This window comes from Hypanus sabinus, chromosome 21 (assembly GCF_030144855.1).
Source record: "Hypanus sabinus isolate sHypSab1 chromosome 21, sHypSab1.hap1, whole genome shotgun sequence".
NCBI classification, from domain to species: Eukaryota; Metazoa; Chordata; class Chondrichthyes; order Myliobatiformes; family Dasyatidae; genus Hypanus; species Hypanus sabinus.
This window is the reverse complement of record NC_082726.1, coordinates 38,013,260-38,029,410: the sequence shown is the minus strand read 5'-3', so window position 1 is coordinate 38,029,410 and position 16,151 is coordinate 38,013,260. Positions and strand designations below refer to the sequence as shown.

The 16,151-nt window shown below is 37.4% G+C and overlaps 1 protein-coding gene across 1 annotated transcript in view; it reads left to right on the top strand.

Moving 5' to 3' along the window:
* LOC132378975 (annexin A4-like) overlaps positions 1-16,151 on the top strand; it is a 56,675-nt gene that overhangs the window by 26,873 nt on the left and 13,651 nt on the right. The window contains exons 6-10 of the mRNA XM_059946376.1: positions 4,681-4,760; positions 5,582-5,638; positions 7,165-7,258; positions 11,833-11,928; positions 12,704-12,762. Coding sequence (XP_059802359.1) covers positions 4,681-4,760; positions 5,582-5,638; positions 7,165-7,258; positions 11,833-11,928; positions 12,704-12,762 — 386 coding nt within the window. The remainder of the gene's footprint in view (positions 1-4,680; positions 4,761-5,581; positions 5,639-7,164; positions 7,259-11,832; positions 11,929-12,703; positions 12,763-16,151) is intronic.

Below are 16,151 nucleotides of genomic sequence, written 5' to 3'. Positions count from 1 at the left end.
ACACCCCCTCACTACCACAAGATCCTGTCTATCCCCAGCAATGACAGAGGTGGAACTCATAGCCAGGCCATTGTTGGGCTAATCCACAAATCCCCCAAGACCATACTCCCACACATATTCCCTAATTATCTACCCAAATCATTTACCAATTCTGTTAGTGGATCCCTAGCAATCTATTAAAACTGAATATGTCAAATGGGACATTCCACCCCCCACCACCCCTATTATGGAAGTCTGGTATGCAAGGCTCAATTTTTCTCTCTGCATGTCAACCTAGTTCAACCCCCAATGCATCTCATGGTGTGGAATACTCTACTACAGATTCTAAGTGCACTGGCCTATAGGGAATCCATCCTATATAAAATTGAACGAGCTGCCTCCCTAAAAATCATACAACCATAGTCCAGAAAAGAACACATTAAAGCATGATAAATTATCAATAGCACACCCTAGAGGCCCCAGTCATACCCAACCATACACCTACAAAAAGTTAATGACCTGCTCACATTTATCCTCCAGAAACGTTATATGTGTTCTCCAAGTTAGTCTGGCATCCAATCACAATCCCAAGTATTTAACCATGGGAACCCTAGACAGTGAACACCCATATAGAGTCAGGTGAATATTATCCAACCCATGTTTCCAAGTAAAATCCATATATTCTGACATAGAAACTAAAAATTTAAAACCATTCTTCCACTGCTGATAATGCTGTTTGCACAGACCTTACCACATAGGCAGTATTACAGCCCGTTTTCCACAGAGCCCCATCATCAGCATATAAAAATAATCTAAACCTAGGCTCAACATCATCAAAAGTATAATTGATAATTAGATTAAACAATATTGGACTGATAACACTACCTTGGGGGCCCCATTATCCACCAAAAACTCTGATGACACTTTTTCACCCACTCTAAATGACCAGCCAAACATAAAATCCAAGACCCATTTGTAAAGCCTCCCACCAATACAAAGCTTACTGAATTTAATCAAAGGTTCTTCCCTCCATAGCATATCATATTTTTTGTCTATGCCCAGGAACACTGCAATCACTCATTATTTTACTGTAAAAGCTTCCTGAATATCATTTCCCAGTAGTACAAGGGTATCATATGTAGATCTTCCTTTACAAAACCCACATTGGTAGCAACTAAGTAATTCTTTCTTTCCCAAAACAAACATCAGCCTTATTGCTATAATTTTTCCATTATCTTACATAGTGAAGAAGTGAGAGTAATAGGCCTGTAGCTACTTGACAGTGTTGGATCCCTCCCAGTTTTAACAACAGGCAACACCAGAGCCCTTTCCAGTCTCCTGGGAACATTCCTTGCTTCCAGACGTTATAAAACTCAAGCAACTTCTTTATGACTCTCCCAGGCAGATGCTGGGGCATATGCTAGCTAACCATATCCTGTCCTGGGTCTGTAGTGCTGGCATTATTGACAGCAAATTTCAGTTCAGCCAACATAAAATCATCATCCATGGCATTCTCAAGCAGCTCTTTCTCAGAAACCTTCCCGTTCTCCATCAAACTACAATATCATCTCTTAATATGCTCATTGCCTAAATTGTCTAGTCTACGTATTTTTGCAAACGTGTTTCCCAGACATTTATTCTTTTCTTTGTCTGTTGTAGCCGAATTTCTATTCTCCACTAACACTGGAATCTAGTGATAACCTCTGACACCATTTATTTTCTTTAGCATTCTCCACACCACTGTCTTATGAGTTTTCCTCCCATATGATTTGGAAAAATCCCCTACAAGCCCCTATTTTAACATTCCAAATAACTCTTCTTGTTATTGCTCTTTTCATCTGAAAGTTAATCAAGGCTTCTTGCATTAATCAGTGTTTCAAAACACAAAATGCCTGTCTCCAGTCTCTGATAGCCTCTATACGTTCTTGTGTACACCAAGGAACATATTTCTTACCAGCTGTCTGAGACACCAAAGGAACAGCTTGATGGGCTGCCCCACACAAACAGGAAATTATACTCTGACGGTCTTCTTCTCTGAAATCACCTGCTCACACTCAATAGAAATTTTTTCCCAGTTTGCCCTCTTAAAATATCATTTAGTACCAGAACCCAAATTCTTCCAGTGAACCTTGATCCCTACAACACATAGGACTGGGAAATGATCACTCCCCATACAATCAGCCATTGCAACCCAACTACTAAGTCCAGCAAGTGGAGCAGAAATGAGAGTCAAGTCCAGACAAGAGCCCCTACCATTAGCAATATGATTTGCTATGATATGAAGACCCTTGCCTTTCTTCTATTATTTAAACAAATTAAATCATATTCTCCCAAAACTCCTCTACTATTGCTCCATTAACATCTGAGGTCTTGCTGCCCCACAAAACACTATGTGCATTAAAGTCATCAGAAAAAATAGTTTTACCAGAATAATTTCCCACTATTCTCCCCAACCCTTCCATAGACAGTTCCTGATCTGGATTATGAACATTCACAATTTTGATGCCACCCTGTGGATATAACAATTCAGTAGTTATATATTTGGTATTCTTTGGGGAAAGCAAAATTCTGTACAATAAACCCTCTTTCACAAAGGTGGCACAGCCTCCTGCCACAGCTGTATTTCTATCATATCTCACAACCTCATATCCCAGAATCTTTAATGATAAATTTGGTTGGAACCAAGTTTCTTATCCACAAATAATATGTAAGGGAACACAAAAACCTAAAACGTGTGCTTTAAATTCCCGTCCGTTGGCAAACCGACTTGTCACATTCCAATGAAAGACTTCAAGTTGATTAGAAACAATCAATGAAAGCACCTTGTGTAGAGTCGCCCTCCACCACCAGCCCATTGACTCTACTATCACTCCCCAAATCTTCTCTCCGAAGTACTTAATGTAAACCTTTTCTGCACTACTTCCCTCTAAACCTAAATATATTGGCGCTGCATCCAGCACTATCCTGACTCTATCAGATTTCTTTCTTACCCGTACTGTTCCATTAACCACAGCACACAGAAACACAGGAAAATCTATTTTTTTAAGAATCAACACCTCACCCACTCACTGCCTGTACAACCTCACTCCATGATCTTCCTCTATCCAACTCCTTGTAAGTGTCGGTTTTAACCCGACACCCAACAGATGTAGAGAAATCAAATCTTCTCGCACCGCTAGTAAAAGAAATATTATGTGCTAACTTCACCTTCTGAATTTCCCAAGCCTTTTGTAAAACAAGGCAACCTAAATATGCAGCACTATGAACACCTCCACAGTTGCAGCATATCTCTTCATCTGAACCCATTTCAAATGACTTATTTTCCTTTTATTTCTTGCCAAACTCCATTCCATATTATCACTTAAATTCCCCATTTGAATTTCCTGCTGTAGGCTCCCTCAATCACATTATAGGTAGTGCAAAATGCCAGCCTCTGTAACTTTTGACGACAGTGACTACTATGTTCAGAATGCACTGCACCAAGCAATCTCTCACCTCCCCTCAGCTAACAAGAGTCACCTGCCACTTGTTTCCAAATGATCACCTGCAGCCTACTTAAACCCAACTTTCATCCACAGTCCTTATTCATTCATTTGAACCAGCCAGACTTAGCCAGTTGCTCCTAGCCTTCAGTTACGTACCTTTTTGCGTGGGTTTTTAATATCTGTTCTCTCTTGTTTTGTGGACCCTTCTGGCTTGGTATTTTTACAAACTGTTATTAAGGTTGTCGTTCATTGCTGAATTTTCTCCACTGCTTTGCTTTTGGGTCAAGCTTCCTCTACATTTCCTGACATTTTAGACCTTGTAAGAGTGCAATAGCTGTAGACAGGTGGGTCAGAGAGCTAATGTGATGGGAATTAAGGTGCCCAGAAGCTCAAGGTCATTTTTGTGGATTGAGTGCAGGTATTCTGCAAAGCAAGCATGTAAGGGGCTGCATTGAAAGTGTTATCAATCATTCTATTGCATCACTGTGAAATATAATGTTTAGACTTGAGAGCCTGTTCTATTGAAAAGAAATATGTAGACTGCATCAATTTTTAATGTAATCTTAAATTTGTTTAAATTTGGTTTTAACATTACTGCAACTGTATAACATACACTTAGTGACCACTTTATCAGATACAGGAGTTGAAGCCTGGTGTGGTCTGCTGCTGTAGCCCATCCACTCCAAGGTTTGACAGGTTGTGCATTCAGAATTGCTCTTCAACTTCAATCTGAAGTTGTAACACGTCTTCCTGTCAACTTTAACCAGTCTGGCTATTCTCTTCTGTCCTCTCTCATTAGCAAAGTGTGTTTGCTCACAGAATTGAAACAAACTAGATTTTGTTTTTGCACCATTCTCTGTAAACTCTAAAGACTGTTGTGCATGAAAATCCTAGGAGATGAGCAGTTTCAGAGATACTCAAATCATCCTGTTTGGCATCAATAATCACTCCACTGTCAAAGTCACTTTGATCATATTTTTCCCTTCCTGATATTTGGTCTGGAAACAACTGAACTTCTTGACAATGTCTATATGCTTTAATGCATTGAGTTGCTGCCACACGATTGGCTGATTAGATATTTGCATTAATGAACAAGTGTACAGGTGTACCTAATAAAATGGCCACTGAGTGTATTTCTGAAATGGAATAGACTAAAAACATATTTGTATAGTGGAGGTAAAAGAAAAAAAAACTTGGTGTTATTTCTTTCTGATAGAGAATGCGGTTAGTTTAAAGGAATCTCTGCAGGATGAGAATGCTGGTGATTTTGAAAAACTCCTTTTGTCCCTACTCAAGGTCAGTCTGCTTTAATCCATGTCATTTTGATGGAAATGTGTTATTTTGACACCTCTTTACAATAAAGAGAGAAGTCAGCTCTTCTAAGTGTGAAAAAGATGTTGCGTTGTGAAAACTTTTATTCATAATTGACACATGGCTGTCAAGAGAACTATTTCCAACAAAATGTCTAATCGCCTATAACATTCAACGTGTTGATGCTTTCAAATTTCCTTCCATCTATAATGTAGGTGTTGCCACATTTGCTGTAAGGGAATGGTAACTCTGTAGCTATGTTCCTGATATTACAATCCCAAAGCCTGAAGATAATCAGGAGATAGGAATTCAAATCCCACCAATGAATGAGAACAGTGGCTACATAATTTTATTTCAAAACAAAATATTAAATTTTAGTATGTTCTTCTGGTAAGAAGACTGAAAATGTACAGTATCAGATAGCTTAAAGAAATAATTTAGTGCCAGGCTATAATTTCAGTGATTTTGATTTTGATGCATAATTTGTCGTAACTGGCCAGTCACACTGGGACAATTGGTTTCTCTGCTTTTTGATTGGGGAGGGATAGATCAGTCAGGTTCATATCTCTTGTTAAATGGAAAGTAACCCTTTGACATCAATATAGGCATATTAGTCAACAGAAAGCACAGACAGACATTTTATTGGATTTCATTCGGTAGACTTCCAGCACTGATATCTAAACTCCTCTGTAAACAACATATTGTTTGTTTTTGTATATTTTTGTATGTTGATACAAATCCCACGAATAATTGTGTTATGATTTTTATTGTATTGAGATTCCACCTGAACTGAACTATCTTTTTAGGGGAAACGAGATGAAAGTCAACATGTAGATGCAAGTCTTGCAAAAGTTGATGCTCAGGTAAGCACTGCATATTTTACTTAAAAGTTCAAATCAAACTTAGGTTAAATAGAATGCAAGAGCACTCTCTCAGATGGCAAATGATGCTCTACAATGCCAAACTTTTATGACATTTAAAAGTGAATAGTAAGACAGTTTTATTTATGAACATTTTCAAAAACATATCTGATGTTCTGTGTATGAATTCCCAAAAGGTTTGGGAATTTAAGACAATCCATTGTTGGTGCTGCTGATTATTTCAAGATTGTAGACATGAACCTGTATCGACTTTAAACATACGAGCATATAAATTTGATTTTTTAAAAATATCCAAACCATATTGAATCACAAACAAGTTATACTTGTAATAGATAATAAATCCAAATAACACCATTTCAATATCATTATTAGTATTGCAGTGAGTATTTTATTATTTCAATGCTTCAAATAATATAATTGTGATCACTATCTTCAGGTGCTCACTAGAAAGGTATTGGGTTGACAGATAATCCTGAATGATGTCTGTTCATTAATTCCAGTTATGCATTATTCTCAGAAGTTTCTTCTTTGTATGTTTTCCCTTGCTTCTGCTTAGTTTTAGAACTGGTCTAAAACTGTAAAATTTATCTTGATAAGTTTCTGCCTATCGTCTGAAAGTTGTAGTCTGTTTCCTGGAGAATGTGTTCCTGCCCTGCCATCAGGATTACTCTGAATTTGTTTTGTTCTGTTGTCGTCAGGACTATTCACTCCTTGTTTTCTGGTACTCACACAGCTCCAACTGGAAGGTTTAGTAAAATACAGGATTAAACCTGTCAGACTGCATCAGCGATCCAATATTGCATCAGTTTATAAACTCTAGTGTTAGTCAAAAACCATGAAGAGGGAAATTGTATACTACCCTATTCCTTGGGAGCCCTCCAAACACTATGCAGCTATTGTCACATTCATGATGTCAAACATTCATCGGCAGCTGAGATGATACTGTGAAATCTCTTTAAATATGAAATTGAGACTAGCATCTTAAAGATGATTAAAAATTTGCTGTGTATATTTTTCATTATTTGCTTAATCCTCTTAGAGTTTGATCTATTGTGAAGCCAGTGCAGTGACTAATATATGCACTTTGAGCTCAAGTGAGCAAATGGTATTTTTACTCTACTGATTAATGTTGGCAAAGATTAAAATTGTTCTTTCTGTTCTGTTTTTGGAAAGTAAATGAGATTTTTTAGGCTTTCCTGAAAATGTAGTTTTTAATCCGTTATGTAGCAGATAATACAGCATTCATATAGTCAAAGAGTCGTCGATTTGTACAGCTTAGATACTGATTGAAAATATCATATTAGTTGTTTAAATTCTTGACTATGTTTATTCCAAGTGTTTTGTGACTCAGATGCAGAAGTACTATTGAAGCCAAGTTCACAGTTAATATTTAAACCTTTATTTAAAAAGTAGATTGTTTTTCCTGTAACAATTGAGCTTTGATCATATGGTTTAATATACAATTACATTATCTGTACTGCACAATTGATCAATGTGTTTCATTTTAGGAGTTGTTTGCTGCAGGAGAAGACAAGTGGGGAACTGATGAGACAACATTCATTAAGGTCTTCTGCAGGCGGAATTTTGCTCATCTCCGAAGAGGTAGTGTGCATGCGTATCGCATTTGAAACTACCTAACATATTCAATTGACTGCTACCTATCTTAATGCTTTTCATGAAATGTTTACTAAAAAATGGGACATGTACTCATCACAAGATGTGATATGTCCAAAGAACCTTCTTTAAAATAACATGAGCTCAGCCCATGTCCCTTTGGCACATATAACACATGAAAAGTATTTGCAATGTTCAGTGGCTATATTATTGCTTTCACATTGTTAGCACTTTCTATCCTTGCAGCTGAATTTGCTTGGTTTTCTGTTAGAGCTTTGTAGCCCAGTAGCTGAAATAAGTTCGCTTGGGGTCACAATATGTAGTTTGTACAAGTTTAATTATTTCACTCCCTCCTACTTTTATAGAGTGCTTTCTCTATTCAGTTTTTTAATTACTGAGACTATGACAAAAATCATTTATCAGCGTTATGTAACTTGTCACAAGATTTAACCAATTATTTCAAATAAGTGCATAATTAAACAAACAGGAACTGAGCTTTTCCAGATAAAGTGTTTTATTTGTATAATTGTGTAAGTATTTTATCGGCAAATGATTTTTGTTTTGAAGAAGTCACCACCAGGCAAATTTGGAGAATTTAAAAATCATTTCACAAACTAAGTTAGGTTTTTAACAAAAGGTTAATTTTAATGCTTCAAAATTTCCTAAAATATCATCATGACTGTATCGTCCAAGTTGCGTTCAAGGTACTCGTATTGGGCTACTGCATCCACGGGAAATCCACAAGGAGCTGATTTGATAGTAACTCTGTGTCTAGTTGAAATTGTTCTTGTCCCTGGATAAATAGGTATCAGATTAAAACCTGATGTTAGGTTTGAAATAATATTTAAATTGATGCCAAGTTCTACCTGCCAAGCATTTGCTTAAATCAAGGGTTCCCAACCTGGGGTCCACAGTCCCCTTGCTTAATGGTCAGACCTACATCATTCCCAATTCCAGCTTGGAAAGAGAAATTGCAATATTTTCTTGTGCTTCAAAATTCCGAGTGTCTTACAGAAGAAGTGGGCTGAAGGACAATGCCAGTGATCAATGTCACATCCAGCAAAGGCCTTCAGGAACACAGCATAGAATACGGGAATCAATAATACAGGTGTCCCCTGCTTTATGAATGTTCACTTTACGCCACTTCGCTTTTACAAAAGACCTAGATTAGTAACCTGTTTTCGCATTACAAAGAGGATTTTCGCTTTTACGAAAACCTTTCCCATATAAACGAATGGTTCTTCGCTTTACACCATTTCAGCTTAAGAAAGGTTTCATAGACCTTAGACCTCTACCTTTGTAAATGGGGGGGGGGGGAGACACCTGTACTAGGTTTTGGGAGCAGAAAACTACTGCCTCAGCACAAATCCTTGTCAGACATCAGGCTGATCACAGAAATGAAAATGACCAGAAGTGGCAGTTAGCTCACAGTCAAAGATGCCTTACCTCCTGGCCTTCATCCCCTCATCTACTGAACTCAGTAGCTGTTTCCACACTAAAACTAGTTAAGGATAAAAAATGCAAGGCTTTTGTTCCATGTAGCATACAGGGAAAAACAATTAATTTAGTGGACCATGTAAAATCTACACAGTTTTCTGCCCAATGCTTTCAAGGTCTGCCTGTTCCATCTGCAATAATGATATGCAAATTTGTAGTGTTAGCAATGAAATGAATAGTCTTGAGTTACAGAAAAATATTGATCCATTGGTAAAATGGGCAGAGCAATGGTAGTTGTAATTTAAATCTGATGAGTGTGAAAGAAGCTGCAGAGGGTCATAAATTTAATCAGCTCCATCTTGGGCACTAGCCTACAAAGTACCCAGAACATCTTAAAGGAGTGGTGTCTCAGAAAGGCAGTGTCCATTATTAAGGACCACCAGCACCCAGGGCATGCCCTATTCTCACTGTTGCCATCAGGTAGGAGGTAAAGGAACCTGAAGGCACAAACTCAGCGATTCAGGAACAGTTTCTTTCCTTCTGTCATCCAATTCCTAAATGGACATTGAACCCATGAACACTACCTCACTTTTAAAATATATATTACTTTTGATTTTTCACAATTTTTAATCAATTCCATACACATATACTGGTATTCATTTATTTATTGTTATGTATTGCATTGAACTGCTGCTGGTAAGTTAACAAATTTCACAACACATACCTGTGATTATAAACCTGATTCTGATGCTCTTCTGGGAGGCCTACATGAATAGGACATACACAATGAATGGTAGGATTCTAGATGTTATTGTGAAACAGAAATATTGTATAATTATGCAGATCTCTAAAGGTAACAGCATAGGTAGATGACAAGGTGAAGAAGGCATATATGATACTTGCCTTCATAGAATATGAGAGCAGGAAGCTCATGTTACATTGTTATAAAACTGTGAGAAGGGCACATCTAAAATATAATGAGCAGTCCAGGCCTCTGTACTGTGGACTGCTTTGCTTATGATGAAAGGCTGAATTATCAAGGTTTGTGTTCCTTGGAATGGATAAGTTTGATGGGGGGGGGGGGGTGAAATCTTGACTGAAGTGCAGAGTTGCAGGTAGATGGAAGGAATCGCAATATTTAAAGTATCTAGATGTGTGATAGAATGTGCTGCTATGGGAGGTGGTAAAATCATACAAACTCTGTTTAAGAAGCATTTTATAGATGGCTAAATAGGCAGGACCCACAGGTATGTGGATTTGGTTGTAATAGAGACAACTGAAATGAGTGAATGGGGTCGTGTCAGTGGGTTAAGGGGGGGAAGAGTCATGTGCACATGCAGGCTAATTTCTGTGCTGTGAAACCTCACGACTAAATCACTAATGCACAAAAAACATTAAAAGTGCTGTCGGTGGACAACTGCTGGTCAGCAATTATTACCATTTTAGCTCCAGGTGCTCCTACTTTTTTCTTATCGTCTTCTTGGTAGGGCCTTATCAAAAACCTAATTGCTGATCTCAGGCTAATACCTCAAAGTTAATGAGGGGAGTGTTCAAAGGGCAGATTATGGGATCAAGCATTCTATCTATAAACAATCCTGTCTAAAACTAGTGATGGTATTTCAAATAGCAGTAGCCCCTGGGCTCAAGAACCTGTAGAGACTCCTGATCATTACACAAATGTTTTTTCTGGGAGGAGGGGAAGTTCCCATCTCTCCATAGTTTAATGAAGTGCAGAGCCTGGCATTTTAGGTGGGCTCTCTAGTAATTGATGGCAATGATATAAGTAAGGGAGTTTCCAAAAACATTCAATTTACTTAACTCTTTCAAAACAAATTGTGAAGTGAGAGTGCGATTTGAGATGAGGGTGAGTTTGTCAAAATGGATCAGACAAAAAATTCATTGCTAAACAAAAACTAGCATAGACCCACCACATCTATACCCTTCTGATCCATTTGTGGTTTCACAGCTTCAGTGACCTATGTTCTGTTGTTCATTGTGTGGAGTTTGCATTCTCTCCTTGTGTGTATGTGGGTTTTCTCTGTTGCTTACATTTCCTTCCATATTCCTTGTGTAGTTTAGTAGGTTACTTATCCACTGTAGTTGGTTGGTGGGGGAAGTGGGGATTGTGTGTGTGTGTCACGGCAGAGGGTGGGTAATCGATGTATGTGTGAGAATATTATAGTGAAATGTGGGCATGGGATTTATATAATTACTTTGAGAGCCAGCATAGAATGCGATAACTTAGTGTCCTCTTGTGGTGCAAAGAAACGTAACAAAAATATTTATACTCATTTTTGGCTTTTAAGTTGCATGTTTGAAAACACAAATGCGTCTTGGTTACCTTATGATAACCTTTTGAGTCCTTTATCTTTCTTACACGTTAACAATTTGTGGATAACATATTGTCACCTATTGCTGTTTCATTACCCACATGACTGCTTATTGCTGACCTTGAATGTTTAACTTTAGTTTTCTATATAATTTATTAGTTTTGAAGGATCTGGGCTTTGACCTGCATTTATTGCCCATCCCTGATTACCCTTGGAAAAATGGCAGTTTCAGTTAATGGAGTATTTTTGGAATTAACCGTGTGAAGTCATATATAGGCACACCTCTTGGTCTCTAAGCTACCAGTCGAGATGAAATATTCACTTTGTGTTTGTTTTATTTCTATTTCTGTTTTTTTCTGTTCCTTTTATGTTTCTGAGTTTCATATAAAAAATTAATTCTTGAATTTTGATACACTTTACTAATACATTCCAATTATGTTTGCCTGCTGTTGTTAATCTCTACACCACTGGCAGATGTTACTTAGGCCTTAACATTTGTAATTTCCTCTTCCATATTTGCCCTAACTCATCTACTCCACATAAAGTTGTAATTGGGTACTAAATGCTGATCTTACAGCTGATACCTCATTTGTGCACTGTGTAAGGGTTCTTGAAGTGAATGCAACTTTATAAAACTTTGCTCTTTTAATCTTCTTTCTATTAATGTATCCTTGAATAATTTGAAAGTTTATCTATACATGACCCTTGCTGCAGCAATAGCTTAAAACTATTCCATGATGTAAGAGTGAGGTCTGTCATCTTCAAATTTCAAAATTGTTTTTTCTTTGCTTATAGTTTTTGAAGAATATTATCAAATAACTAACAAAGATGTTGAAGACAGCATTAAGGATGAAATGTCTGGCACATTTCAGATGGGAATGTTGGGGTTAGGTAAGGATATTTATTTATGCTACATATATATTTGTAAATGTTACACACTCAGATAAAATTGTGATCCACAGGACTGTGTCTTTGCAGGAAGGTAGATCTTTAACATCCAGTAGGAATTAGCAGAAATTTTCTTCTAAGTATTGGGAAGGCCAAAATCCTTGTCTTTTTGTCATCAACTGAACACATCGACTCCATCGTTCCTGACAGCAATTGACTGAAACTGAACTAGGCTCTTTATAACTTCAGCATTGTATTTGGTCTCAGGATGACAATCTGACCATTCATCTGTGCCATCACTAAGGCCACCAATTCTTAAATCTATAACAAGAAAATGTGTGATTTGGTCTTGCTTCACCTCATCACCTTTATTACCTCTCAACTTGATTTTTTCGTATGCTAGCCTATTGTCTATCCTCTGTAAGAAAAAAATCATCACTGGAAAATTCCACTGTTTTTCGTTTAATCAATAACTCCTTGGTTCCAATAACTTCAAATATTACCTTGCCCATATGTTGCTTCAAATTCTTTCTCCCTCTCTAATCACTGAAGCTCTCTAAGGCTAGCATGCATCTGGACTTCTCCAATCCTTGTCAATTTAGGCTGTAAATCTTTTGATTATATTTACTGATCTTTGCCAATCCCCAATCCTGCTATAGAATATAAAGTTACACAAAGAGATGCCACATACACTCCAAACTTTGTACAAAAGGCATATTTGTTTAGTCTGTATATTTTCATGGTACTGATTATGCTTTTTCACTTCTGTTCACTGCAGTTCAATATGCTAAGAGTCCAGCTGGCTATTTTGCAAGTAAGCTTTATGAAGCCATGTCGGTAAGCATTAATGAAATTCTTTTTTTTTTAAAATTTAACTTTTATTTATCGGAGTCGTGTAAGATTACTTTCTCTGTTTTGGAGATCCTGTGAAGTTGCCTTCGTCCCTATAATTGGAAGTTGAGGCTTTTTGAGCTTAGTGAATAATAGCTCATAATTTAAATGTTATTTGCAGGAATAAATACTGGATTTACTATAACTGGCATGCTGTAATAACATTTATGTATGAGTTGGTGGACCGTTGAAATTGATTAGCATTTGTATATGCTTGTATATAGTGAATATTTTTTTTGTTATTTGGATTCTTGTGAAATAAAATTAACCTGAAATGGATTTGCTAATTGCAAAGCTACAAATACAATGTTTTAAGTAGAATCCTCAGGCAAAGTAATTGTTCCAATTTCAATTGTTCATCCTCCTCAGTGTTGAAGAGAATTGCATTATAAAAGTTGAGACCACTTTTGAGGTCTTTAGAATGGATTATATTATGGATACAACAACACTGGTTAAGATAATGCATTAGTATCTGGAGGCCTGAAACTTGAATCTTACACAGTAGCAAAATTTAAATTCTATTATAACTATTCTTCGATTTACGAAAGGGATACTGTTTCAAAAAACACTTCACTTGGTGAATATTTCATAATTGATAGAGCTGGACAAAATATATTATTGGAATTCTCATGTAGCGAGTTGTGTCCTATTTGCTAAAGCAAAAAGCATAACCAAGGATATATGTCCTGAGTCAATGAAGTCATAGAAAACATTTGTAATTCAAATGATTTATAAATTGCAGAGCACCTGCAGTTATGTAAATATGAATTTGAAAACTGATATCAGTAAAGATGACCATGAAACTGCTGCATTACTGTTTAAAAACCCAACTTATTTATTAATAATTTGCCACTGATTCCGCACCAGAAATGCTAAACTCGTAATTGCTGTTTCAAGATCAATTGTAAAAAGCTGGCACTGCCCTATCCTATAAACAAATATATGTAAACAAAGCTCATTTAACTTGAGTTTACAGTCAAATTAGAATCAGGTTTATTACCACTGACATATGCCATCAAATTTGCTTTACAACAGCAGTATGGTGCAATGTCAAAAGCTGTAAGTTACAAAAAATAAATAATGCAAAGGACAAGTAACAGGGTGGTATTCATGAGTTTATGGACAACTCAGAAATCTGATGGCAGAGAAAAAGAAGCTGTTCTTAAAATACTGAGTGTGCATCGATCCTGTACCTTCTCCCCAACCTTCTGCAGCCTCTTGTGAATCTGTGGATTGAAGCTTCTTACCAGGCTGTGAGACAGCAAATCAGAATGCTCTCCAATGTACATCTTTATAAATTTGCAATGGTCTTTGGTGACATTTCATAATATGTTTAAAAAATACATTCAGTAATTCAAATAATATGCATGTGTATATGAAAAATCCTAATGATGACACTGATTGTTTAGGTTATTAGTTGGTAATGTTTGTGCAGGAGACAGTGGACAGGAAATTGGAACAGTAGTGCAAATATTACCATTACATCAATGAGTCCAGCTGCCATGAAAACAATGGAGCTCTTTTGGTACCTGGTGGTAGAATGGATGTCAGTTAAATACTAGTGAGAAGGACTATCTACATTATATACTTGTTCAGTAATTTCCATATGGGGTGATTAAAACTGTGGATGCTCAAATGGCTAAAAATTTAAAAGCGCAAGTATCTGTAAATGGTTGGATGAGATGCCCAATGTGGGAAGTGGGGAACTCGAATTGATATTTCTAAAATCAAAGACTATTTAACATTATGAACTAGATGATGGGTGAATGATGGGATACTAGAAGCAGAGTTTAGTATCACAGTGCCTTGAAAAAGTATTCGGCCCCAACATTATTTTCACATTTTACTGTGTCAATTTCCCAATTCTAAATATGTTGAAGTAGGTTATCTGAGCTAATGTACAAAACATTATGCATTACTCAAAAGAAAAATTCCAAAACCTGTCAACAATTTACTAAAAATTACAACTAAAATTGTGAGGCTGAAAATGTATTAATTCCCTTTGTAATTACTACACTAACGTTCCTCAGGTACAATACTGTATATTATCTTACCAACTTACCCAATTTATTGATGTAGAAAATTAGAGAATCACCTGAACAAATACCCCCTCTCCCTGTAAGCTCCAACAGTATGGAAGATTTTCAGCAGACCAAACCAAAATGAAGGCAGATTACTATCTAAATGGAGTCAAGTTAGGAAAAGGGGAAGTACAACAAGATCTAGGTGTTCTTGTACATCAGTCAATGAAAGCAAGCATGCAGGTACAGCAGGCAGTGAAGAAAGCTAATGGCATGCTGGCCTTTATAACAAAAGGAATTGAGTATAGGAGTAAAGAGGTCCTTCTGCAGCTGTACAGGGCCCTGGTGAGATCCCACCTGGAGTATTGTGTGCAGTTTTGGTCTCCAAATTTGAGGAAGGACATTCTTGCTATTGAGGGAGTGCAGCGTAGGTTTACAAGGTTAATTCCCAGAATGGTGGGACTGTCATATGTTGAAAGATTGGAGTGACTGGGCTTGTATACACTGGAATTTAGAAGAAAGAGAGGGGATCTGATTGAGACATATAAGATTATTAAGGGATTGGACACGCTGGAGACTGGAAGCATGTTCCCGCTGATGGGTGAGTCCAGAACTAGAGGCCACAGTTTAAGAATAAGGGGTAGGCCATTTAGAACAGAGATGCGGAAAAACTTTTTCACCCAGAGAGTGGTGGATATGTGGAATGCTCTGCCCCAGAAGGCGGTGGAGGCCAAGTCTCTGGATGCATTCAAGAGAGAGTTAGATAGAGCTCTTATAGATAGCGGGGTCAAGGGATGTGGGGAGAGGGCAGGAACAGGGTACTGATTGTGTATGATCAGCCATGATCGCAGTGAATGGCGGTGCTGGCTAGAAGGGCCAAATGGCCTACTCCTGCACCGACTGTCTATTGAAGACAAAGGACTATTCAACACAAGTCAGGGAAATGATAATAGAAAAACTCAAATCTGAAGAAAGATACAAAACCACTTCAAAGACACTGAACATACCTCAGAGCTCAGTGCAGTCCTTAGTTAAAAAAGTGGGAAAAATACGAAACCACAGCCACACTGCCTAGGTCAGGCCACCCCTCTAAACTTAGTCACTGGAGAAGAATGGCACTTGTAAGAACAACTACTCTGATGCCAACAGTCACTCTGTGTGAGCACCAGAAGTCATAGGCTGCAACTGGAGATGAAGTTCATGGCTCCACAATCTCTAAGGCCTTGCACAAAATGGGTATTTATGGAAGAGAGGCAAGGAAGAAGCCCTGGCAAAAAACAAAGCCTATCCTCCCCCGTAAAGACTTTACAAAGC